General features: G+C 45.8%; 2 protein-coding genes across 2 annotated transcripts; both read left to right on the top strand.

The window, feature by feature from the left end:
• The first annotated feature begins 5,364 nt into the window (after positions 1 to 5,364).
• Positions 5,365 to 12,320, top strand: LOC116412290 (phospholipase A2 inhibitor and Ly6/PLAUR domain-containing protein-like). Its single transcript, XM_031906240.1, has 5 exons — positions 5,365 to 5,689; positions 7,599 to 7,718; positions 8,896 to 9,042; positions 11,352 to 11,489; positions 12,086 to 12,320. Exons 1-5 carry the CDS (start codon positions 5,638 to 5,640, stop codon positions 12,292 to 12,294), a joined length of 666 nt encoding a protein of 221 aa, XP_031762100.1. The 5' UTR covers positions 5,365 to 5,637; the 3' UTR covers positions 12,295 to 12,320.
• A 7,368-nt stretch (positions 12,321 to 19,688) lies between these two features.
• LOC101732745 (phospholipase A2 inhibitor subunit gamma B-like) lies at positions 19,689 to 24,703 on the top strand. The gene is made up of 5 exons (XM_004919996.3): positions 19,689 to 19,807; positions 20,252 to 20,365; positions 22,878 to 23,018; positions 23,717 to 23,857; positions 24,400 to 24,703. The coding sequence occupies exons 1-5, from the start codon at positions 19,729 to 19,731 to the stop codon at positions 24,696 to 24,698; spliced, it is 774 nt and encodes a 257-aa protein (XP_004920053.3). The 5' UTR covers positions 19,689 to 19,728; the 3' UTR covers positions 24,699 to 24,703.
• Positions 24,704 to 27,356: the final 2,653 nt, after the last annotated feature.

Genomic DNA, 27,356 nt, shown 5'->3' with positions numbered 1-27,356 from the left:
TTACGGTTGGACACCCTGGGGTGACCTCCCCTGGAATTCTGAACCCGTATTGGAAACCAGCTCTCAGTAGCTCGGCTTTTTCTTGGTTGGGGTACTTATCTAGCCAGGGCCGCATCGCCGTGAGCTTCACTGGTGTCTCCCCTTTTTCTATTGTTGTCTCCTGGTTTTCCTGTCCCTTCCTTGGGTCGCTTAACCTAGCATAGGGGTGGGTTCCTGCGCATAAGGAGCATTCGTGCCGGTAACGGCACGAGTTGCCCCATCTGCACTGGCTGTCATTATATAGCCAGCACACGCCCTTCTTTTGTTTGCCTGCCCACCGGAGCCCGCTTGAAAGGGCTGTCCCTGACTTAAGCTTGAGTACCCTTGGTAACCCTTGCCGTTCATGAGTCTCATCCATAGACCTATGTCCCAATGGTCCCACCTTATCTCTGGTCTTATTGCCATGCGTTGTCTGAATTGCCCATCATATCTGAGCCAAGCCATGCCCCCATAAACTTTATGGGCCTCCCAAATAGAGTCCAGATAGCAGAAGAGTGCTAAGCAGCACTCTGGCTGCTTCTCACCTATCACACTCGCCAGTGTGGCAAAGGCCTGCAGCCAATTGCCGAATGTTCTGGGGATAAGACAGAAGCGTCGCCTATCCTCATCCTCCTCCTTTCTATGTTCCTTGCCTTTTTCCCATCTTTCAATACTGAACCGCTCCAGGGGGAGCAGGGTAAAAATATCTAGGTATTCCCTCTTCCAAATTTTTTCCCTCACCTCGGGCTTCAGGTGGGCCCCCAGAGGGCCCTCAAAGCAGATGTAGGCATGCCCTTTTGCAGCATCTGACATTGGGGCCGGTTTATCCCCTTTTTTTGTTGTTGCATCCCCGGGTGCTGTAGCCCCCCCCCCCCCCGCCCCTTCCGGCTGGCTGGGCTGGGCTATGGAGTCGATTATGGGTTGCGTTTGGACCTGGGATGCCCCTGAGGAAGGCTCCCCACTTTGTGACCCCTGTGTCCTCGCACCCCCCCCTTGTGACTGTTCTAGTGGTTGCCTTTGACTATAGTGCGACATTAGTTGTGTTAGCCCCGACAAAAACTGCCCCAACATACCTTCTGTGCCCGCCTGCTGTGTGGAATTTGTCTGTGTGAGTGGTACAATAGGAGACTGGCTGAGGTCAAAAGGAAAGAGTATACCTGAAGACCCGATGCCTGGGTGTTGCCTGTGCCGTCTGTCTCGGAGCTCCCGCGTTGTCTGCCCTCCTCGCCTGGCTCTCGCTGTGCCTGAGATGCCGGCTGCCTGAGGGGTGTGCTCCTGGCGCTGCCTACGTGGCCTGGCGCCGCTGAGTGCTGCATTGTTGGCCTATGCCGCGCGCGGCTCCCTCCTACCCTCAGAGGCGTGCTCGTTCCCTCCTCTGCCTCATCCCCCCCTGAGGGGCTGCTGCTGCCATCTGAGGGGCATTCCGCAGAGCGCAAAGGAATGGGTGATGGGCGCCTGCTCCTAGAGGATCGGCTATGCCCCGTGTTGGCTACCTGGGCAGGGGAGGTATCCCCCCTAGCCCGCCCACGCTGCCTCTCCTGCTGGGTGCCCAGCGCTGCAGGTGCCTGTCCCCACACATCCCCTTCTTGGGGGAGCTGGCTTGGGGGTGCTCGCCTGGATGCCCTCCTGCATCTACTGGCTGGACCCCTCTGTGGCGTGCCTTCCACCCGTGGTGCTGCTCCCCTCATTGCCCGCTGTCTCCCACCGGCTGTGGTCCCCTCTGCTGGCCCGGAAGTGGCCCGCCTCTTCCTGCCTGGCCCCGTCGCTCCCGCCCCCCTCCTCCGGTGTAACTATTTGGGGTTCGGGGGGCCCGCTACCTGGTTGCCTGCCAGTGGCTGCGGCGCATCCGGCCGTCGAATGTGAAGGGCGCGGGCTGCTGCTGCGCCTGCGGCCTCCCGCCGCTGGTGCTGGTGAGGGACTGAGCCGGTCGGGGGGCCTGGCGCGGCAAGGCCGCAGGTTCCGCTCCGTAGACGCCTCGGGTCCCGGTTGCTGCAGCATCTGCCGCAGCCAGGCTTCTCCTTTCTGCGTCGCCTCTTCCCTCAGCCTGCTCAGTAGGTATTCCAGCGTGGACATGGTGAGTGGATTTGCGCCGCTGCTGCCCTATCTCAAGCTGTCTTCGCGCGCAACTGTTTGGCGCCTCCTTCTGCACCCTTTTAACCCTTGCTACCCCGTGCCCGGGCCGACCAATCGGTGCTCCCATTGTCAGCCCCGTCATGTGGGCCCTCCTCCTACGCTGCGCCCGGGATTCAGGCCATTCTTTAAATAAACCCAATAGGGCTGTTCTGCCCCCAATAAGGGGTAATTATATCTTAGTTGGGATCAAGTACAGGTACTGTTTTATTATTACAGAGAAAAGGGAATCATTTAACCATGAAATAAACCCAATAGGGCTGTTCTGCCCCAATAAGGGGTAATAATATCTTAGTTGGGATCAAGTACAGGTACTGTTTTATTATTACAGAGAAAAGGGAATCATTTAACCATTAAATAAACCCAATAGGGCTGTTCTGCTCCAATAAGGGGTAATTATATCTTAGTTGGGATCAAGTACAGGTACTGTTTTATTATTACAGAGAAAAGGGAATCATTTAACCATTAAATAAACCCAATAGGGCTGTTCTGCCCCAATAAGGGGTAATTATATCTTAGTTGGGATCAAGTACTGGTACTGTTTTATTACAGAGAAAATGGGAATCGTTTTAAAAAATTAGAATTATTTGTTCATAATGGAGTCTTTGGACCCTCCTGTGATTTGGATTTCTGGAAAATGGGTTTTCATGGATAATGGATCCCATACCTGAGAGAAACATGAGGTTGGGGAGTAGAAGTGGATCCTTACCTGTTGGTACAAGAGCTGTGAGTGCACACAGGAGCCCAACAGTACATCTCATGGTGAGTAGGTAAGAGTAATATTTATAGCGGCTGCTGAGACTCCTGTATTTATATCATATTATTAGGTGCTCAGGGTGGAGCAGAAATACCAACCAAACAGGCACTTTAAGAGATTTTGTTTTTAACTTTCGGTTTGTTCCTGGGTTTGGCATGAAGACTATTATAGATGTTCCTGAGTTTTGCATAAAGATAATTATAGATGTTGACACCTAAATTTGCCTGGCATTATAGCAAGTATCAATGGTGTTATCGTTACTAATGTGTTTTTTGGTATTATATGATTGTTTTGTTGTTTTCTCAAAAAATTCAAGATACTTCGGAGTATTTATCTGTTTCTTAAATAGAGATGTATTTGAAGCAAGATGACAAACCCGGATAAAGCTTTGCAACCAATTTACCTTATACTGACAACATTCACATTAAATGCCCAGTTCTTAGCAAAAAAAATGTACCATAGTCAAAAATACCTGTGGCAGAAATTGACTGGGTTTTTCCATCAGGCCATGTTGTTTACCTTTTCTGCCTAGAAAAGCATTAAACCTTGCCCATATGTAAAGGGAATGCTGCACTCATATTCACATGTTATGCTGCCAACAAAACCATTCTGGGGGCAACGTAACATTTCTTTTAGAAAAATAGCTGCTCAAATTACCCTCTGTCATTGTCATAAAGTATTATTTGCAGGTATAGGGCCTGTTAGCCAGAATGCTCTGGACCAGGAGTTTTCCGATAAGGGATCTTTCTGCAATTTGGGTCTTCTTACCTTAAGTCTACTAAAAATTAATCTAACCATGAAATAAACCCAATAGGACTGTTCTGCCCCAATAAGGGGTAATTATATCTTAGTTGGGATCAAGTACAGGTACTGTTTTATTATTACAGAGAAAAGGGAATCATTTAACCATTAAATAAACCCAATAGGGCTGTTCTGCCCCCAATAAGGGGTAATTATATCTTAGTTGGGATCAAGTACAGGTACTGTTTTATTATTACAGAGAAAAGGGAATCATTTAACCATGAAATAAACCCAATAGGGCTGTTCTGCCCCCAATAAGGGGTAATTATATCTTAGTTGGGATCAAGTACAGGTACTGTTTTATTATTACAGACAAAAGGGAATCATTTAACCATTAAATAAACCCAATAGGGCTGTTCTGCCCCAATAAGGGGTAATTATATCTTAGTTGGGATCAAGTACAGGTACTGTTTTATTATTACAGACAAAAGGGAATCATTTAACCATTAAATAAACCCAATAGGGCTGTTCTGCCCCAATAAGGGGTAATTATATCTTAGTTGGGATCAAGTACAGGTACTGTATTATTATTACAGAGAAAAGGGAATCATTTAACCATTAAATAAACCCAATAGGGCTGTTCTGCCCCAATAAGGGGTAATTATATCTTAGTTGGGATCAAGTACAGGTACTGTTTTATTATTACAGAGAAAAGGGAATCATTTAACCATGAAATAAACCCAATAGGGCTGTTCTGCCCCAATAAGGGGTAATTATATCTTAGTTGGGATCAAGTGCAGGTACTGTTTTATTATTACAGAGAAAAGGGAATCATTTAACCATGAAATAAACCCAATAGGGCTGTTCTGCCCCAATAAGGGGTAATTATATCTTAGTTGGGATCAAGTGCAGGTACTGTTTTATTATTACAGAGAAAAGGGAATCATTTAACCATGAAATAAACCCAATAGGGCTGTTCTGCCCCAATAAGGGGTAATTATATCTTAGTTGGGATCAAGTGCAGGTACTGTTTTATTATTACAGAGAAAAGGGAATCATTTAACCATGAAATAAACCCAATAGGGCTGTTCTGCCCCAATAAGGGGTAATTATACCTTAGTTGGGATCAAGTACAGGTACTGTTTTATTATTACAGAGAAAAGGGAATCATTTAACCATTAAATAAACCCAATAGGGCTGTTCTGCCCCAATAAGGGGTAATTATATCTTAGTTGGGATCAAGTACAGGTACTGTTTTATAATTACAGGTAAAGGGAATCATTCTTTAAAATATAAATTATTTGATTAGAATGGAATCTATAGGAGATCCATAATCCCAGTGCAATGCCTCGGTGCTATTTACAGAATAACAATAAGGAAGTTATAGATAATGTTCAGTTGTTTCAGGCAGATTATTTAGGGAATATTTTGGGTGCGCCTGTGAAATATGTAAATACTGTAGATGTGCTGCTCAGGGCTGGATTTGTTTTCTATGTAGATTCCTCGCTCCACACAAGGATAATTATAGGATTTAATGATAAATTATGCAAGATGATTTCCTTGAGGTATAAGTGAAAGTTACTGCATTCAATGTAATTCACTACTAAGCAAAGCTGAAGCTGTTACTATTGGGTTGTCACCTGAGTAAACTTAAGCACATTATTGGTTTCCAAGAATGCTCCTAAAATGGCCGCTGGAGCACTTCCTGTTTGGGAAAAATAAAGAGTATTTATGGAAAGGAACGTCCGTTTAACAATACTTTCAACCTAAACTACACACACCCTCTGGGTAATGCCCCATAGACTTAGGTGCCAATACCTATAATTGCCACTATGGAAATTGGCCTGGGAATGCCCCACCCTGAATCAAACCCCCTCCATTTGTTTCAGCTCCACCTTTAGTAAATAAGTGTATGATATAAACATAGTCTGAATGTCTCTGCCTCATTTATATCACTTGCAAACTGTACCGACTGGGAATAACTACTCACAATGAGATCTGATGTAGGACTCCTGTGTGCCCTCGCAGCTCTTGTATCTAATGGTAAGTACATATACCTGTATATGTATATTATTATTAACATTTATTTATAAAGCGCCAACATATCCCGCAGCGCTGTACAATAAGTGGGTTCCATACATTGGGCATACAGAGTAACATATAAAGCAATCAGTAACCGATACAGGAGGGGAAGGGAGCCCTGCCCAAAAGAGCTTACACTCTACATTATTATTATTATTAACATTTATTTATAAAGCGCTAACATATCCCGCAGCGCTGTACAATAAGTGGGTTCCATACATTGGACATACAGAGTAACATATAAAGCAATCAGTAACCGATACAGGAGGGGAAGGGAGCCCTGCCCAAAAGAGCTTACACTCTACATTATTATTATTAACATTTATTTATAAAGCGCCAACATACCCCGCAGCGCTGTACAATAAGTGGGTTACATACATTGGGCATACAGAGTAACATATAAAGCAACCAATAACCGATACAGGAGGGGAAGGGAGCCCTGCCCAAAAGAGCTTACACTCTACAAGGAGTAACATATAAAGCAATCAGTAACCGATACAGGAGGGGAAGGGAGCCCTGCCCAAAAGAGCTTACACTCTACAAGGAGTAACATATAAAGCAATCAGTAACCGATACAAGAGGGGAAGGGAGCCCTGCCCAAAAGAGCTTACAATCTATAATAACTCTGTTTACTCCCTTAGGATAAAGATATTGTACAAGTATTTTATATGTAATATCAATATATAATATTGGTTTGTCCCTGAGGAAGAGCACTGGTTGTGCTCGAAACGTTGGAATTTTTTCAATAAAAACACTTTTTCCTTTGTATCAAGTCCCTGTGAGTGCGGCACTCTTTCTATTATATATAATATTATATAGATATAGTACATAGAGCACCTTTACCCTGTTCCAGGGTGTATATATGTATAGATAAATAGATGGTATCTCTCTCTCTTTCTCTTTCTATATATATATACTGTGTGTATATATATATATATATATATATATATATATATATATATATAAAAGGATAGATAGATGATAGATAGATAAAATATTATATAGATATAGTACATAGAGCACCTTCACCCTGTTCCAGGGTATATATAGATAGATAGATAGATAGATGGTCACTCTCTCTATAGATATATATATATACATAAGGATAGATAGATAAAATATTGTATAGATATAGTATACAGAGTACCTTCACCCTGTTCTAGGGTGCATATAGATAGATAGATAGATAGATAGATGATAGATCTCTCTCTCTCTCTCTCTCTCTCTCTCTCTATATATATATATATATATATAAAGATAGATAGATGATAGATAGATAGATAGATAGATAGATACAATATTATATCGATATAGTATACAGAGTACCTTCACCCTGTTCCAGGGTATATATATATATATATATAGAGAGAGAGAGAGAGAGAGAGAAGGATAGATAGACAGATAGACAAATAAATAGAAGATAGATAGATAGATAGATAAAATATGATATAGATATAGTACACAGAGGACCTTCACCCTGTTCCTGGGTGTGTTGAGACATATCCCACCATTCTGTATCCCAGTGATCCCCAACCAGTGGCTCGGGGGTAACATGTTGCTCCCCAATCCCTTGGATGTTGATCTCAGTGCCCCCAAACCAGGGAGTAATTTTTGAATTCCTGACTTGGGGGTAAGATTTGGTTGAATAAAAACAAGATTTCCTACCAAATAAAGCCCCCTGTAAGCTGATAGGGTGCATAGAGGCCCCTAATAGCCAATCACAGCCCTTATTTGGCTCCTCCATGAACTTTTATGGTGCTTGTGTTGCTCCCCAAGTCTTTTTACAATTGACTGTGGCTCACGAGTAGGAAAGGTTGGGGACCCCTGCTGTATTCCATCCATGTGATATTCCATGTGGTTTGTTTTGCAGCGTATTCTCTTTCCTGCACACTCTGCATGATAGAAGGTTCCATCAATTGTGATGGCGAAACTGTTGAGTGTCCCCAAGGACTAATCTGTAGCACATCCGCCACAGAAGTCACATCTTCGGGTAAGTGCTGTACAGGTATGGCGCCTGTTATCCAGAATGCTCGGGACCTGGGGCTTTCCAGATAAGGGGTTTTTCTGTAATTTGGATCTCCATACCTTAAAGAGAACCTTTCACCCACACATAAAAAGCTGTATTTAATTTAAAATGTTTAATTCAATCATTCATACCTGTTATAAATGTATTTAAAGCAAAACCGTCATGGGAAAACATGTTTTTTCAAAACCCATCAGTTAATAGAGCTTCTCCAGCAGAATCCTGCATTGTAATCTGTTTTTCCCATGGGGCTAGCCATATTCTTCATTTCCCAGGGTGCCACAGCCATGTGACCTGTGCTCTGATAAACTTCACTCACACTTTACTGCAGCGCTGCAAGTTGGAGTGATATCCCCCCCCTCCCCCCCAGCAGCCGATCAGCAGAACAATGGGAAGGGAGCAAGATAGCAGCTCCCAGTAGGTATCAGAATAGCACTCAATAGTAAGAAATCCAAGTCCGGCTTGGGACTCCTCCAGTTACATGGGAGTAGGAGAAACAATAGGTTAGCTGAAAGCAGTTCTAATGTGTAGCGCTGGCTCCTTCTGACAGCTCAGACTCAGGCACACTTTACTGCTGCGCTGCAAGTTGGAGTGATATCCCCCTCACCCCCAGCAGCCGATCAGCAGAACAATGGGAAGGGAGCAAGATAGCAGCTCCCAGTAGGTATCAGAATAGCACTCAATAGTAAGAAATCCAAGTCCGGCTTGGGACTCCTCCAGTTACATGGGAGTAGGAGAAACAATAGGTTAGCTGAAAGCAGTTCTAATGTGTAGCGCTGGCTCCTTCTGACAGCTCAGACTCAGGCACACTTTACTGCTGCGCTGCAAGTTGGAGTGATATCCCCCTCACCCCCAGCAGCCGATCAGCAGAACAATGGGAAGGGAGCAAGATAGCAGCTCCCAGTAGGTATCAGAATAGCACTCAATAGTAAGAAATCCAAGAAATTATTACAGAGAAAAGGGAATACTATTTAAAAATTTTAATTATTTTTATAGTCTATGGGAAATAGCCTTCCTGTAATTTGGAACTTTCTGGATAACGAGTTTCCGCATAACAGATCCCATACGTGCATTTGATTTCATCATTTTTTACAGGCCTGTTAATATGTATAATAAAAGTGTTGCTCAAATGCGTTTTGCTTAGATGGCCTGACAACATACAATATTAGAAAGTACTGTGGGGATGCCGGCAGATGTGACAGTACCGCGCACTTTAGCTACACAAACTACAAGAGCTTGGAGGTGATAACCTGTTGTAACACAGAAAACTGCACCGCGCCTGATGTGGCATGTAAGTATTATTAGCAGCATTTATTGTATTTATATATACTGTAGCACCTAACAGAGCAGGTTATTTCCCCCGAAGACAGTGCCCCCATACACAGTGCCCCCAATTTCCCCCAAGGACAGTGCCCCCAACTGCCCCCATACACAGTGCCCCCAATTGCCCCAAGGACAGTGCCCCCAATTGCCCCAAGGACAGTGCCCCCAATTGCCCCAAGGACAGTGCCCCCAATTTCCCCCAAGGACAGTGCCCCCAACTGCCCCCATACACAGCGCCCCCAATTTCCCCCAAGGACAGTGCCCCCAATTTCCCACAAGGACAGTGCCCCCAACTGCCCCCATACACAGTGCCCCCAATTGCCCCAAGGACAGTTCCCCCAATTGCCCCCAAGGATAGTGCCCTGAATTGCCCCCAAGGACAGAGTACCCAATTGCCCCAATACACAGTGCCCCAATTGCCCCAAGTACAGTTCCCCCAATTGCCCCCAAGGATAGTGCCCTGAATTGCCCCCAAGGACAGTGTACCCAATTGCCCCCATACACAGTGCCCCCAATTTCCCCCAAGGACAGTGCCCCCAATTTCCCCCAAGGACAGTGCCCCCAACTGCCCCCATACACAGTGCCCCCAATTGCCCCAAGGACAGTTCCCCCAATTGCCCCCAAGGATAGTGCCCTGAATTGCCCCCAAGGACAGTGTACCCAATTGCCCCCATACACAGTGCCCCAATTTCCCCCAAGGACAGTGCCCCCAAGGACAGTGCCCCCAATTTCCCCCATACACAGTGCCCCCATACACAGTGCCCCCAATTGCCCCATACACAGTGCCCCCAATTTCCCCAATACACAGTTCCCCCAATTGTCCCCATACACAGTGCCCCCAATTGTCCCCATACACAGTGCCCCCAATTGCTCCCATACACAGTGCCCCCAATTGCTCCCATACACAGTGCCCCCAATTGTCCCCATACACAGTGCCCCCAATTGCTCCCATACACAGTGTCCCAATTGCTCCTTATACACAGTGCCCCCAATTGCCCCCAAGGACAGTGCCCCCAATTGCCCCCATACACAGTGCCCCCAATTTCCCCATACACAGTGCCCCCAATTGCCCCAATACACAGTTCCCTCAATTGTCCCCAATACACAGTGCCCCCAATTTCCCCCATGCACAGTGCCCCAATTTCCCCAATACACAGTTCCCCCGATTGTCCCCATACACAGTGCCCCAATTTCCCCAATACACAGTTCCCCCGATTGTCCCCATACACAGTGCCCCCAATTTCCCCAATACACAGTTCCCCCAATTGTCCCCATACACAGTGCCCCCAATTGTCCCCATACACAGTGCCCCCAATTGCTCCCATACACAGTGCCCCCAATTGCTCCCATACACAGTGCCCCCAATTGTCCTCATACACAGTGCCCCCAATTGCTCCCATACACAGTGCCCCAATTGCTCCTTATACACAGTGCCCCCAATTGCCCCCAAGGACAGTGCCCCCAATTGCCCCCATACACAGTGCCCCCAATTGCCCCATACACAGTGCCCCCAATTGCCCCAATACACAGTTCCCTCAATTGTCCCCAATACACAGTGCCCCCAATTTCCCCCATACACAGTGCCCCAATTTCCCCAATACACAGTGCCCCCAATTGCCCCCAAGGACAGTGTCCCCAATTTCCCCCATACACAGTGCCCCCAATTGCCCCATACACAGTGCCCCCAATTGCCCCAATACACAGTTCCCTCAATTGTCCCCAATACACAGTGCCCCCAAATGCCCCATACACAGTGCCCCAATTTCCCCAATACACAGTTCCCCCAATTGTCCCCAATACACAGTGCCCCCAATTTCCCCAATACATAGTGCCCCCAATTGTCCCCATACACAGTGCCCCAATAGCCCCCAAGGACAGTGCCCCCAATTTCCCCAATACACAGTTCCCCCAATTGTCCCCATACACAGTGCCCCCAATTACCCCAATACACAGTTCCCCCAATTGTCCCCAATACACAGTGCCCCCAATTTCCCCAATACATAGTGCCCCCAATTGTCCCCATACACAGTGCCCCCAATAGCCCCCAAGGACAGTGCCCCCAATTTCCCCAATACACAGTTCCCCCAATTGTCCCCATACACAGTGCCCCCAATTTCCCCAATACACAGTTCCCCCAATTGTCCCCATACACAGTGCCCCCAATTACCCCAATACACAGTTCCCCCAATTGTCCCCATACACAGTGCCCCCAATTACCCCCAGAACACCCCCAGAGTGCTGTATATTCTGTATTATTGTGATTTTCTCCTTACCAAGGGCCAAAGGATAACAGGGAGCCCAATGGGCTGAGCTGCCCAACCTGCGCCTACTCCGGCTATCATTGCCGCGCTAAGAGCAACATCGAATGCGTTGGGAAGGAGGACAAATGTTTTACACAAACTCATAATCATCAAGGTAAAACTTATTTCAGTTGTACTGTATTTTAAAGCCCTAATATCTCATTTCTTTCACTGTTTTTAGCCTTTGCATCTTGCCCAGGATGGAATTTAGACATTTTTGTGTTTGTAGTGTTCGAATGTGCCTTTTTTTTGGCAAAGGTTTAGTGAAACAATTCGCCAATGGCCAAATGCAAGAAATCCCCCAATGAGAATCCCAGCTGATGTGAGTAAATCCGGCTCCCTGTTCTCTGTTCCTGCAATTGGAGTTGGGAGCAATAAGCACAGTTTCCCAGCACTGAACAAGTCTGTCCCTTTATCCCCATGTCTGATTCCTGTGCCATATAATGACGGGGAAAATGCCATCATTATCTCTATATGTAAGGTACCAGCAAGGGGCCTGACACAGTGCTGGGAATCAGCATTCTCATTGGTCACTTCTCTTGCACTTATAATGAGATGTTTGCTCAGTAGAATTCTCATTGGGGAATTTCCTTGCATCTATAATTACATTTTTCGACAACTTCTATAGCAAAACTAGGGGGCGCAGTGGGACAGCGTTATGGTTGGGTTTATATCCCCTTTACTTACATTCACAATATTTTCCCCCCACAGGACTCTGGGAAAGCACAATCCAGACGTTCCGTGGCTGCGGCACTGAATCTCACTGCAAGTTTGGCAACTGGAGTATGAGCCGTCAGGGCTTCCGTATAGATAGTGCCATTACCTGCACCATTCCTAACAGCAACGGTGCCCACAGCATGTCTTTTCTTCTCATAGGTCATTGCCTTGTGCTAATAAACATATATTTAGGATACAAGTAAATAAAAAATAGCAGTTATATGCAGACTTTCTACGCTCAGGATTTGCTGCAAAACTCCACATTTCACCATCGTGAAGGAATTTAGTCAAAAAAATTACACGGTCGCATCAAAAAAGTCACCTTTTTTCTTGAATTTTTCAGCAGTTTGGCAAATTTTTCGGCAAAGCAAAATGGGACAGATTCGCTCATAACTAATAAATAGTGAATAGGATATAGCGGGGGTCATTTATAAAGACTGGGCAAAGTTGCACCTGGGCAGTAACCCATGGCAGCCAATCAGGTATTTGTTTTCACTGCTCAACCTGCAGCTGGATTAAGGACTAATCACAGGTTGGTTGCTATGTGTTACTGCCCAGTAGAGCGAACCTCAAAAAAAAAGTTCGCGAACCTGTTCGCGAACTTCCGCCGAAAATTGCGAATATTCGCGAACTTTGCGAACCCCATAGACTTCAATGAGAAGGCGAACTTTAAAACCTAGAAAACCCATTTCTGCCCAGAAAACTGATTTTAAAGTTGTTTAAAGGGTGCCACGACCTGGGCAGTGACATGCAGGAGGGGGATCAAGGGCAAAAACCTCTGAAAAATTGACACACGCCGTTTTTCGAAATGATCGGTAATTTTGCGGCTTTTTCGTAATTTCCGGCGCTTTCGTAAAGTTATCGTAAGTTTTGCGACTTTTTCGGAGCATTCGTAACGTTATCGTAAGTTTTGCGACTTTTTCGGAGCATTCGTAACGTTATCGTAAGTTTTGCGACTTTTTCGGAGCAGTCGTAAAGTTATCGTAAGTTTTGCGACTTTTTCGGAGCATTCGTAACGTTATCGTAAGTTTTGCGACTTTTTCGGAGCAGTCGTAACGTTATCGTAAGTTTTGCGACTTTTTCGGAGCATTCGTAACGTTATCGTAAGTTTTGCGACTTTTTTGGATCATTCGTAACGTTAACGTAAGTTTTGCGACTTTTTCGTACCGTTATTGTAAGTTTTGCGATTTTTTTCGGAGAATTCGTACCGTTATCGTAAGTTTTGCGATTTTTTCGGTGCCGGCGAACCCAAATTGCGAACATCACGAAAAGTTCGCGAATTTGCGGACTTGCGAACACCCGATGTTCGCGCGAATTAGTTCGCCGGCGAACAGTTCGCTACATCTCTACTGCCCAGGGGCAAATTTGCCCAGTCTTTATAAATCACCCCTACTGTATCCAGTTCACTATAGATTAGTGATAAGTGAATTTTCAGTGTTTTGCTTCACCGAAAAAATTAACGAAACTACACAAAAATTCTCAAAATGGCCAAATGCAGATGTCACATGACTTTTTGTTGCGCGCAACTTTTTTTGCCGTGACCGCACCCCTTTTGACACAACCCCGCCCATTTTGATGCGCTCGTTCATAAATGACCCCTGTGATGTTTTCACCTGTTGGGCTCAATACTGGGAAATACCAATATTAAAACAGGTTTATTGTATTCCTGTCAGTGGAGAATTTCATTTATCTGACAATTCTGTTTTTCCCCTAATATTTCTGTTAGATAAAAACATAAAAAATAAAAACAAATCAAGGTCACCCTTAAGCTAAACTTTTGTATGTTATACAATGGCCAATACTAAACAACTTTTCAATTGGTCTTCATTATTTATTTGTTATTCTTTTTTAATTATTTGCCTTCTTCTTCTGAATCTTTGCAGTTTCTGCAAATGGGGGTCACTGACCCCGGCAGCCAAAAACCTATTGCTCTGTGAGGCTCCAGTTTTATTGTTATTGTTACTTTCTTTTCTATTCAGTCCCTCTCCTATTCATATACCAACCCCTCATCCAAACCACTTCCTTGTTGCTAAGGTAACTTAGACCCTAGCAACCAAATAGCTGCTGAAATGCCAAACTGGAGAGCTCCTGAATGAAAAATTAAATAACATAAAAACCACAAATAATAAAAACTGAAGACCAATTGCAAATTGTCTCAGACTATTACTCTCTACATCATTCATTTTCTGAATCCCTTACAACAACTGAACAAGATTGATGGGGGCAGATAACACAGTAGATTGTTTTCATATATGGTACCTACCTCTTATGACTTTCAAATTTAGAATTTTGTTGTAAACCTTAAAAATGTGACATAAAAACAGATAAAAAAAACCCAAAACAATTATATAAATTGCATCCTTCTTCGTCTTCTCAAAGTGGGTATAATATTTTATACTGTCACTTCCATATTCATATTTAGACAAGACAAAGGGGACCCCAGTCAGGGTCGGACTGGGGGGGTGAAAGGCCCACCGAGGCTGCTGCCCCAGAGGCCCCACACCCCCCCAAGGTGCCCCCCCCGGCCACATCACCCGCACCCCCCCTAAACCCCCTGCAGGGGCCCCCGCCCGACGTCCTCCCCTGAGCATGTGTAAGTGAAACGCGTCAGGGAAACACATCGGCAGCCAGGGGAAGCGGCAAAAGGGATCGGATTGGGTCTGGGCCGCCGGGGCCCACTGGGTTTTTTCCCGGTGGCCAAGTCCAACCCTAGATCTCTGCTACTTCAGTGGGAAGGCCTACACAGCGCTTTGGTTTTCCGAAGTTGCACAAGGTTGCCTGTAGGGGGAAATTTGGCGCCTCTTCGGAATTTCGGGGAGTTGATTTGAGCAGTTTTCATGGTTCTTTTGGTTCTTTCTTGGTTCGTTTGTAAGAGCACAAAAATTCTTATAAAAAAAACAATTTGTTGTGCAATTTGTGGTTCCTTTTCGTTGGGTTTTTTCTTTCATGTGTTTAAAAAATGGTCAGGGTCGGACTGGGCCAGCCTAGACCTGATCCCCGACGGAGCTCCCCAGGGCTACTCATCTCTTTCCCCCAACATGTTTAAATAATGTGCGCTTGGGGGGGGGGTTGGCTGTGGGGCCCCAGGGACGGTAGCCCTAGTGGGCTCTGCACCACCTAGTCTGACACTGAAAATGGTTGTTTTAATAAATTTTAGTGAATATGTGTTTATATGTGGTTTCAAACCACTAAAATGAGAAGGTTGATCAGTGAAGATTCATGAAGAAGCACCTTACAAGCAGCCATGGTTCCAAGAGAGCCCTATGTTTGTATGTCAGTATGGCAGCGTCAGAAGGAGACAAGTCCGTGGAAGGAAAGAGGCCCTTCTCCCCATCTATGTTTCTGTCCTTTATGTGGTGGAAATCTCCCTCAGTCCCCAGCAGGGGGCTCTGTACCTCTCTTTCTTAATAAAGACTAAATCAAATATGTCTCGCCCAAATATGTATTTAGTGCTTCCTGATATTAATAATGTGATAGGGCGATTGGCCACATGAATAGGCCGTATAGATACAGTTTATGGTCTAGCTCAGCGGTCCCCAAACTACGGCCCGTGGGCCGGATCTGGCCCCCCGCTGCGTCCTCACCCCTGGCAGTGGAGAGAGAGAGAGGACTCGGCGGGGAGCGGGATGGGGGAAGTGAGATGGAGGACGGACGGTGCATAGAGAAAGTAAGGGAGACGGACGGCAGCCCGGGGGGAACTGGAAGAGGTCGGGAGGGGAGATGGAAGGACAGAGTGCTGGTGGGGGAGGCTGGAAAAGAATGCAGGAGTGGGCCACAGTTTGACGACGGGGGGGTGGTAGTGATGGCGGTCCGGCCCCCCGACAGTCTGATATGACCCCTTGCTTAAGAAGTTTGAGGGCCCCTGGTCTAGCTAAACTATTGATAGAAAAACTAAAGAACTGCCAGCCAGTGGCTCGGGGGTAACAAGTCGCTCACCAACCCCCTCTGATGTTGCTCCCAGTGGCCACAAAGTAGGTGGCATTTTAAATCTCTGGTTTGGAGACAAGTTTTGGAAGTTTCAAAGCAGAACCTCCTGCAGGCCAGCAGTCACATGGGGCTACCCAACAGCCAATCACTGCCCTTATTTGGCACCCAAAGAACTTCTTTCATGCTTACGTGGCTCCCCAACACTTTGTACATCCGAGTGCGGCTCATGAGTATAAAACATTGGGGATCCCTGATCTTACTAAACTATAGATAAGAAAACTAAGGAACTGCCAATATAAAACATTATATCAGGTTAAAAAATACCTGCAGAAACCAGTCTGGCTGCTTATTGGTTGGGTAGCGATACCCTGACACAAGAAAGGGCAGTTACCCCTGTGATATTTGTGCCAAAATGCCCCAGATAATCTCAGTCTCCTCCTGCTCTGCCTATTGCCCCCCCTCTTATACTGAAACACCAGGTACAAATGGTGTGAAAATGACCCACATGTGTTTCCGTAGGATCCCCCCCGACATCTGTGAAGGCCAATGTTAGGTATTGGGAGAGTAAATTATTCCAGACTAATCTCTGAGATTACTGAGATTACTGCATGCACTGTACCTTTAAGGGTTCCATTACGTTCTAATATATATCCATTTCCATTGGCTCCCCGCTGTCCCACATCAAACAGTCACTGAAAACACAAGTGTGTAAATAAAACGTTAACAGTAGTGATGAGCGAATCTGTCCCGTTCTGCCGAAAAACGGCAAAAATGTCACACGTGACTTTTTTTTGAAGCTCGTCATTTTTTGACACAGACAAAAATTTTTATTGACGTGGGCAACAATTTTTTGAGGAGCAGTGAATTTTTCTGTGGCAAATTTTGACGCCCCGTTTGGCTGATGGCAATAGGATTTACGGGGAGAAAAAGTCTGATTTTTCGAGTATTTTCTTGGAAAATTTAAGATTTATTTAGAAACCACAAACATTCGAGATCTATAAACTTTATGTGACTTTTTTAGACTGACAAAAAGCGCGCCGGGGGTTAAACTGCCGAGAACCATTAAGTCCTAGAATTGAGACTTAGGGGCACATTTACTAACCCACGAACGGGCCGAATGCGTCCGATTGCGTTTTTTTTGTAATGATCGGTAATTTTGCGATTTTTTTCGGCGTCTTTACGATTTTTACGTAAAAATGCGTTTTTTTCGGCGTCTTTACGATTTTTGCGTAAAAACGCGAGTTTTTCGGCGTCATTACGACAGTTGCGCAAAGTCGCGATTTTTTCGTAGCGTTAAAACTTGCGCGAAACGTCGCGCCTTTTAAGTTTTAACGCTACGAAAAAGGCGCGACTTTGTGCGCAAGTGTTAACGCTACGAAAAAATCGCGACTTTGCGCAACTTTCGTAAAGACGCCGAAAAACTCGTGTTTTTACGCAAAAATCGTAAAGACGCCGAAAAACTCGCGTTTTTACGCAAAAAACGTAAAGACGCCGAAAAACTCGCGTTTTTCCGCAAAAATCTTAAAGACGCCGAAAAAATCGCAAAAAATACGAAAAAAGTCGCAAAATGTTCGTTTCCAATCGGAATTTTTCCAATTCGGATTCGAAATCGTGTCTTAGTAAATCAGCCCCTTAGAATAGTAGAGGAATAGAATAGTCAGTGACAGCCTGTCCTTGGCACATTTTCAAGGGGAAGTTAATGCCATCATTGTCTCATTAGATGAGATTAGAGAGGTTATTATATGATCCCCTTATATATTTATACATAGTTATCATATCCCCTCTTAAGCGCCCCTTCCCCAGTATAAACAAACCCAACTGGGCCAGTCTTTCCCCATAACTGAGACTTCCCATACCCTTTACCAGCTTAGTTGCCCTTCTCTGGACCCTCTCTAACTCAATAATGTCCCGTTTGAGCACTGAAGACCAAAACTGAACAGCATATTCTAGATGGGGCCTTACCAGTGCTCTGTAAAGGGGAAGAATAACCCCCTCCTCCCGTGAATCTATACCCCATTTAATACAGCTCAGAACCTTGTTTGCCCTTGCAGCTGCTGCCTGGCATTGCTTGCTACAGCCAAGTTTATTATCTACAGGCACTCCAAGCTTTAGCCTATAGGATAAACCCATGTCAATGAGATTTTCTTGGAGCTCTTTGGGATTAGTTCCCAGAATTCCCTTTGTCTATTTGCACATGTATGAGGCAGTCCCCTCAACCCTAGTGTTTGTGCTATCTCATTCGGGCAGCACTGTGGGTACAAGTGAGGTTATTCCCTGGCACGGGCCCCAGTATTTGGGAGAGGCAAATAAAATTTCCCTAGAGAAGGAAGTCGGTGCCAGGAATAATGATGGGCAGAGAGATGCAACTATACAACTGCCTGTGCCAATTTATAGTTATAAAGCCCTTACCTTTTTATACCTATAGGGGCAGTCTGAAGCTAAATAAAGAATTAGCCTATAGAAGCTACACATTATATTTTGGGCTCCGTACCGGTGCAATGTGCCCACAGCTCTACATGTATATATATTCAAAACATATGAATAAATAACATTTGTATATGCTGAAATCCAGCTGCAAAACAGTTATCCTCTTTTTGCACCATTTGAAATGCTGGCAGGGGAGGAGGGACTAAAACTGTTACTTTTTATTTGAGTTCAAAGTACTCAGCCAGATCAGTAGGAGCTCCCCTTTAATAATCAGCCCTGTAGTTTCGGGTTCCCTGACAGAAGTAACTGCTGTTTGTTAATTAAGGACACCCCTAAGCTTTCCAGCAGCAGCCCAGAGCCTACTGAGCACGTGCAGTGCCACTGACACACATAACGAGATTCAAGATGGGAAGCTGCTGGGAGCAACTATGAAAACCTGGATCATTACTGTTATAGGGCTGATATATATATAAGAGTGAGTCAGTGGCACTGCACATGCTCAGTGGGCTCTGGCTGCTGATGAGAAGCATAGGGGCCATCCATTATTGAGAAACAGCAACCATTTTTATTTGTGGCTTCAAAACTGATAATTTAATACAAATGTCATAAAACAGAAAGTCATAGAAAGGGGTCGTTCACCTTGAAGTTAACGTTATAGAATTCCCTATTCCTGGTAACTTTGCAGTTGGTCTTCTTTATTTATTTTCTACAACTGTATTATTTGACTTCTCCTTGTGCATCTCTATGGCTTTCAAATGCCCCGGCAGCCACAAAACGATTGCCCTGTGAGCTTCATTTTAACTATTATTGTTGCTTTTGATTCCGTATTATTATATTCAGTTCCTCTCCTGTTTGTTTTTGCCTGCATCTGCCTGGTTGCTAAGGTAAACAAGAACCTAGCAACCAGATATCTGACGAAATTCCAAACTGGAAAGCTGCTAAAAAAAACTTAAGTACCTAAAAAACCGCAAAAATAAAACAACAAAAACCAAGTGCAAATGGACTCGGAATATCAATGTTGATGTCATACTAAAAGATCATTTAAAGGCCAAATAACCCAAATAAACTGTCAAGGGCCAAACATAAAAATCCCCAAATGATTATTTGTTATTGCTCAGTAACATTGGGATTTAGTTTGTGGTCAGAGTGCAGGTTTCCTTAGCCAAATAATGATTCAACCCAAATAGAATTTGGATTTCGAGTTTCCTTCTGTGAGTCAGGCACCTCCCGCCCCTCCCACTCCAACCTTCCATTTATTATTGGAGCTGCCATTATCTCTCTGTATGTGGATCCCGGGGAACCTGCTCACCATGAGATCGGCTGTGGGGCTCCTGTGTGTTCTGTCAGCTCTTCTGCCAACAGGTAAGGGGGCCCAGCTTTTCTGTAATGGGGTATGGGATGCCTATTTTAAAGGGCAAGTTCAACTAAAAGTTATAGTTAAACTAAACCATAGCAACCAGATAGCTGCTGAAATTCCATACAAAAAACACTGGACCCGCCCAGAGGTACAGCAGTCTTATAACAGTATTGATCCAGGCCTGTTAGGCATCTTATGTGTGTCAGTGGCACTGCACATGCTCAGTGGGCTGCTGTTAGGAAGCTTAGCTTAGGGGGCGTGGGAAATCATCAGCACATTTGCAGCAAGTGTACACAAACATATAAAGAAGTTCTGGGCACACAATAAGCGGTACCCTACTGTCTTTTTCAGTAGAAATAAATAAAAACAAAACAGACTGTTCAATCGATAATGATACTTCTGCCCCATATTCACTAATTTTACTAATGACAGATGTATTTATGTTGCAGGTCACTCTCTCACATGTGTATCTTGTGCTGCGTTTGGTTCAATGTCCTGCAGAGGGAACAGTACGGAGTGCCCCCCGGGAAAAGTTTGTGGTTCTTTATTCATAAGGCTCACAGGTACATGGGCCATACTAACAGGAGTGTGTTGGGGGGGGGGGGGGGGGTAAGATACAGCTATTTTATTCTGTGTCCTGTTTCAGTATTACTGCTGTTTGGGCAGGGACTCAGTCCTCTATTTATCTTGGCTTAAAGGTTTATTATACCCAAAATACCAACAGTAATGGTATCTCTCTCTACAGGCTATGAGCAAACATAGGGGGCTGTTCCTGCTGAATTGTGCTTAGTACAGGGGAATCCCTATGCTGCCATAGTTTTATGGTATCTCTCTGTACAGGCTATGGGCAAACATAGGGGGCTGTTCCTGCTGAATTGTGCTTAGTACAGGGGAATCCCTATGCTGCCATAGTTTTATGGTATCTCTCTGTACAGGCTATGGGCAAACTTAGGGGGCTGTTCCTGCTGAATTGTGCTTAGTACAGGGGAATCCCTATGCTGCCATAGTTTTATGGTATCTCTCTGTACAGGCTATGGGCAAACTTGGGGGCTGTTCCTGCTGAATTGTGCTTAGTACAGGGGAATCCCTATGTGCCATAGTTTTATGGTATCACTCTGTACAGGCTATGGGCAAACTTAGGGGGCTGTTCCTGCTGAATTGTGCTTAGTACAGGGGAATCCCTATGTGCCATAGTTTTATGGTATCTCTCTGTACAGGCTATGAGCAAACTTAGGGGGCTGTTCCTGCTGAATTGTGCTTAGTACAGGGGAATCCCTATGTGCCATAGTTTTATGGTATCTCTCTGTACAGGCTATGGGCAAACTTAGGGGGCTGTTCTTGCTGAATTGTGCTTAGTACAGGGGAATCCCTATGCTGCCATAGTTTTATGGTATCTCTCTGTACAGGATATGAGCAAACTTAGGGGGCTGTTCCTGCTGAATTGTGCTTAGTACAGGGGAATCCCTATGTGCCATAGTTTTATGGTATCTCTCTGTACAGGCTATGGGCAAACATAGGGGGCTGTTCCTGCTGAATTGTGCTTAGTACAGGGGAATCCCTATGTGCCATAGTTTTATGGTATCTCTCTGTACAGGCTATGGGCAAACTTAGGGGGCTGTTCCTGCTGAATTGTGCTTAGTACAGGGGAATCCCTATGTGCCATAGTTTTATGGTATCTCTCTGTACAGGCTATGAGCAAACTTAGGGGGCTGTTCCTGCTGAATTGTCTCTCTGTACAGGCTATGAGCAAACTTAGGGGACTGTTCCTGCTGAATTGTGCTTAGTACAGAGGAATCCCTATGTGCCATAGTTTTATGGTATCTCTCTGTACAGGCTATGAGCAAACTTAGGGGGCTGTTCCTGCTGAATTGTCTCTCTGTACAGGCTATGAGCAAACTTAGGGGGCTGTTCCTGCTGAATTGTGCTTAGTACAGGGGAATCCCTATGTGCCATAGTTTTATGGTATCTCTCTGTACAGGCTATGAGCAAACTTAGGGGACTGTTCCTGCTGAATTGTGCTTAGTACAAGGGAATCCCTATGTGCCATAGTTTTATGGTATCTTTCTGTACAGGCTATGAGCAAACTTAGGGGGCTGTTCCTGCTGAATTGTCTCTCTGTACAGGCTATGAGCAAACTTAGGGGGCTGTTCCTGCTGAATTGTGCTTAGTACAGGGGAATCCCTATGTGCCATAGTTTTATGGTATCTCTCTGTACAGGCTATGAGCAAACTTAGGGGGCTGTTCCTGCTGAATTGTGCTTAGTACAGGGGAATCCCTATGTGCCATTGTTTTATGGTATCTCTCTGTACAGGCTATGGGCAAACATAGGGGGCTGTTCCTGCTGAATTGTGCTTAGTACAGGGGAATCCCTATGTGCCATAGTTTTATGGTATCTCTCTGTACAGGCTATGGGCAAACTTAGGGGGCTGTTCCTGCTGAATTGTGCTTAGTACAGGGGAATCCCTATGTGCCATAGTTTTATGGTATCTCTCTGTACAGGCTATGAGCAAACTTAGGGGACTGTTCCTGCTGAATTGTGCTTAGTACAGAGGAATACCTATGTGCCATATTTTTATGGTATCTCTCTGTACAGGCTATGGGCAAACTTAGGGGGCTGTTCCTGCTGAATTGTGCTTAGTACAGGGGAATCCCTATGTGCCATAGTTTTATGGTATCTCTCTGTACAGGCTATGAGCAAACTTAGGGGGCTGTTCCTGCTGAATTGTGCTTAGTACAGGGGAATCCCTATGTGCCATAGTTTTATGGTATCTCTCTGTACAGGCTATGAGCAAACTTAGGGGGCTGTTCCTGCTGAATTGTGCTTAGTACAGGGAATTGTGACCAACTTCTGAGCCTCAGTATACAGACTGTAAGCTCCACTGGGACCAGAGGATAATAACCAAGGCCCCTATGTTATTCACACACAGTAGGGTCAGTTGTATCAGAAGCCAATTAACCCACCTGTATGTTTTCGGGGGGTTGGAGGAAACCAACAGATGGGGAGACAAAGCCCAGGTTGGTGCCCTCTGTGCTGCTGATATGCCAGTTAATAGCTCCGCCCTATGTTGTTTGTAGCGGAACAAATGGGCGTCCTGCGATCCTGCGCTCAGGAAAGTTACTGCGACAAAAGTGGGACGTTTTCTGTTGAAGAAAGTAAAGGAAAAGAGACAGTTACTTGCTGCGACACCGACAACTGCACCCCCCCTGCACCCATGTGTAAGTGTTCCTCTCCCACCCTCGCCAACCAAGCCCCTCCCACTGTATGCTGTCACAGTGTTCTAGTCCCACCCACTGCCTGGGTAACATACACCCTGCCCCTCCCACTGTATGCTGTCACAGTGTTCTAGTCCCACCCACTGCTTTGGTTACATACACCCTGCCCCTCCCACTGTATGTTTTCACAGTGTTCTAGTCCCACCCACTGCCTGGGTTACAGATACTCTGCCCCTCCCATGTATAGCGCTATCACAGTGTTCTAGTCCCACCCACTGCTTGAAATACAGACACTCTGCCCCTCCCATGTATAGCGCTATCACAGAGTTCTAGTCCCACCCACTGCTTAAAATACAGACACTCTGCCCCTCCCACTGTATAGCGCTATCACAGTGTTCTAGTCCCACCCACTGCTTGAAATACATACACTCTGCCCCTCCCACTGTATAGCGCTATCACAGTGTTCTAGTCCCACCCACTGCTTGCAATACAGACACTCTGCCCCTCCCACTGTATAGGGTTATACAGTGTTCTAGTCCCACCCACTGCTTGCAATACAGACACTCTGCCCCTCCCCCTGTATAGCGCTATCACAGTGTTCTAGTCCCACCCACTGCTTGCAATACAGACACTCTGCCCCTCCCACTGTATAGCACTATCACAATCTTAGCAACTAAATCCCACCTGTTTGCCCTCCCCAGGGAGCGATACCAGAGATACCCGGCCCAATGGGTTGAATTGCCCAAGCTGTTATTCCTTCTCCGATGGCTGTTCTGATCCAGATCAGGTGTCCTGTTCCGGCAATGAGAACTATTGTTTGTCTCAGTCCATTCAATTGTCAGGTACAATAAAGTCTACAAGATAAGTATTTACCATAAAGGCACTCCGGGCCCTGTGCCTAGGGTGGCAGTTTGAAGAGGGGGGGAGGCCACTCCACTCCTCCAGATACTTTCCTACTAAAGCCAGTGGTAGAAAATGGGTAGCGGGATGTACCTGGAGGGCCATTTTGTGTGGGCATGGTAGGAAGTGACATAATGCACATGCATATGATGTCACTTCCTGCCATGCCCATGCACTTCCTGCATGTCTAATGGATCCCACAAGCTACTACACCCTCTAGTGGCAGATGTGTAATTTTTTTTGGACTATTGTACACTGTGCATACTCAATCCCTGGGAATTAAAAACAAGATGGCGGCACAGAGAGATTCCCAGCCCATTGCATTTTGTTCCAAAATAGATCACCAGCCCAGGGAAAAAAAGCTAAAAAATGTAGTTATTTCATTCACCCTGGGATACGTAACCATTTGGCACCTCCCGTAAATTAACCCTTGCTTGTCCTTTAAATAATATATAATAAGATAACACTGTTTTGTTCTATACAGGACGTGGCCCAGGATTTAGCTCCTTCACACTGTACGGCTGTGCCACGGAAAACCTCTGCCAAGTTGGCAATAACTCTCTGAACTCGGATGTGAAAATACACAGTACAGTGCAGTGCGCCAAGGCAAATGGGGGGGACGCCACGACCCCAGGGCTCACTACCGCCACTGCCGTCGCCACGGCTACAATGAGCAGCGGGAATAACGGAAGCAACGCCGGACACTCAGGCACCTCCAGTCTCCGTTGTTTGTTTGTATGTCTAGCGGCTGTTTTACTGTCAGCAATAAACCTCCTATCGTAAACTGATAGGGCGTGTCTGTCCCTTTCTAACCCGCCCCCTGACTTCATGCCCCACCCCATTAACATCATTTCCCTGCCCCTGATATCAAGGACCCACCCCCGCTGATCCGCCCCCTGCCCTGACCAGTAAGAAGAAGCCTGAAAAGTGGCAGCCTCACATACAATAGAGCTGTAAGAAGATGTAGAGCAAGAAGGCCAAGGTCTCCTACTCAACTCCAGATGGGGGCCCTGGCAGGGGTCACTTGGGGGGGGCACGGGGCTTCTGGGGCAGCAGCCTCGGTGGGCTCTGCACCCCATAGTCCAACCCTGTTAGTAGTGATGGGCGAAATGTTTTGCTAGGCATGGATTCGCTGCGAATTTCCGCGTTTCGCCATTGGCGGATTGTTTTGTGAAACGAATGAAAAAATTTGCCACAAAAAAATAGCCGCGGGCGACGAAAGAATAGCCATGCGACGAAAGAATAGCCATGTGACTAAAGAATAGCCGCGCGACAAAAGAATAGCCGCGGGTGACAAAAGAATAGCCGCATGTCGAAAGAATAGCCGCGCGACAAAAGAATAGCCGCGGGCGACAAAAGAATAGCTGCGCAACAAAAGAATAGCCGCGGGCGACAAAAGAATAGCCGCACGTCGAAAGAATAGCTGTGCAACAAAAGAATAGCTGCGGGCGACAAAAGAATAGCCGCACGTCGAAAGAAATAGCTGTGCAACAAAAGAATAGCCGCACGTCGAAAGAATAGCTGCGCAACAAAAGAATAGCCGCGGGCGACAAAAGAATAGCCGCACGTCGAAAGAATAGCTGTGCAACAAAAGAATAGCCGCGGGCGACAAAAGAATAGCCGCACGTCGAAAGAATAGCTGTGCAACAAAAGAATAGCCGTGGGCGACAAAAGAATAGCCGCGTGACGAAAGAATAGCTGTGCAACAAAAGAATAGCCGCGGGCGACAAAAGAATAGCCGCGTGACGAAAGAATAGCTGTGCAACAAAAGAATAGCCGCGGGCGACAAAAGAATAGCCGCGTGACGAAAGAATAGCTGTGCAACAAAAGAATAGCCGCGGGCGACAAAAGAATAGCCGCACGTCGAAAGAAATAGCTGTGCAACAAAAGAATAGCCGTGGGCGACAAAAGAATAGCCGCGTGACGAAAGAATAGCTGTGCAACAAAAGAATAGCCGCGGGCGACATTTTTTTTTGACGCACACTATTTTCACCGTTTCGCACATTTTTTCCGCCGTTTTACGAAACTTTTGAAAGATTCGCGAATTTTTCAGCGAATCGAAACAGGACACATTCGCTCATCACTACCTGTTAGCAGATAAGAGATAAACCCCCATTATGTTCTACCGAGCTTATCTGTTATCCGCTATGTAACCTGTGCCTTTTCTCCTTTCTTCCAGATTAAATGGCTGCCCCCGGGGCTACACAGCAGCTTTGTTTGCATAAACTATAGTAGGCCATTGAAGGGCAACAGTACATTCCAGTTTCATTACTTTAATACAATATAATTTTTTGGTGTTACTGTTGCTTTAAACAGCTCTGAAACTGGGAAACAAATAATGAATTTAAATGGCAAAAGTGCTTAGAAAAGTAATCTGAGCAATTTCACATTCAGATTTTTAAGGTTTACTTATCCTTTACGAACCATTGGCACCCACTTTGTTACAATATTACTACTGAGCACTTCAGCACACATTGGGCACAGACTGTAGGATAATAGGGGCTACAGGTATAGGGTGGGGGTACAGCAGTGGAAATGGGGGGGTCACTTTTCAGTGTAGGGCTATTGATAGCTACGTCTGTCCCTCCTTATTCCCTACCCGACCTGCCCTAGGGAAACTCTCATTCAGCTTTATTTGCCCCTCCCAAACACCCTGACTGGGTAATTACTGTATCTCTCCCTACACAGGTCACGTAGCTGCATTGACATAATTAAAAATACACAAATAAAACACCTACAGGACCAGTTTACGCCATACACAGAGATATTTTTTTTCTTTTTCAATTTGGCTAATCTAAATTTTAACTGAAAGACCCTTGAAACTGGATTTAATTAATAGGGTTGCCACCTTTTTCTGTGGCAAATACCAGCCTTCGGGTTGGGGGCGGGCTGTGATGTCATTTGGGGGTGGGGATATGATGTAAGGGGTGGGTAAATGGGTGGGTTGGGGGAAAGGTGGGTGGGGCTGGTAAATGGATGGGGACCCATAGTTAAGCAGGGTCGGACTGGAAGGTGAAGGGCCCACCGGGGTTCCTGTCTCAGGGGCCCTGCAGGTGCCCCCAGGCGGGCGCGTCCGCTAACCCCACCCCCGCAGGGGCCCCCCTAACCCCCCTAACAGGGCCCCCCACATGACGTCCTCCCCCGAGCGCGTAAATTTGATGCTCAGGGGAGGAACGGTCGGGAGGGGGACGCCGGCAAGGGTTGGGTCTGGGGGCCCACTAGAGCCGGGGGCCAACCGGGATTTTTCCCAGTGGCCCAGTCCGACCCTGTAGTTAAGGGTAACCAGCAGGGGAGAGGGTCAGGAAAGGGGGGGATTTATAGGCCATTACAAATTTATTGGCAAGTACATTGCTTGTAAATCTGTAATACTGGTGCCGACCCCAGCTGGCGATTTACTGGGCAGGCCGGTCGGGTAGCAACCCTTTTATTACATTTACCAAA

This window comes from Xenopus tropicalis, chromosome 7 (genome assembly GCF_000004195.4).
Source record: "Xenopus tropicalis strain Nigerian chromosome 7, UCB_Xtro_10.0, whole genome shotgun sequence".
Classification (NCBI taxonomy): Eukaryota; Metazoa; Chordata; class Amphibia; order Anura; family Pipidae; genus Xenopus; species Xenopus tropicalis.
This window is presented reverse-complemented; position numbering and strand designations above follow the sequence as displayed.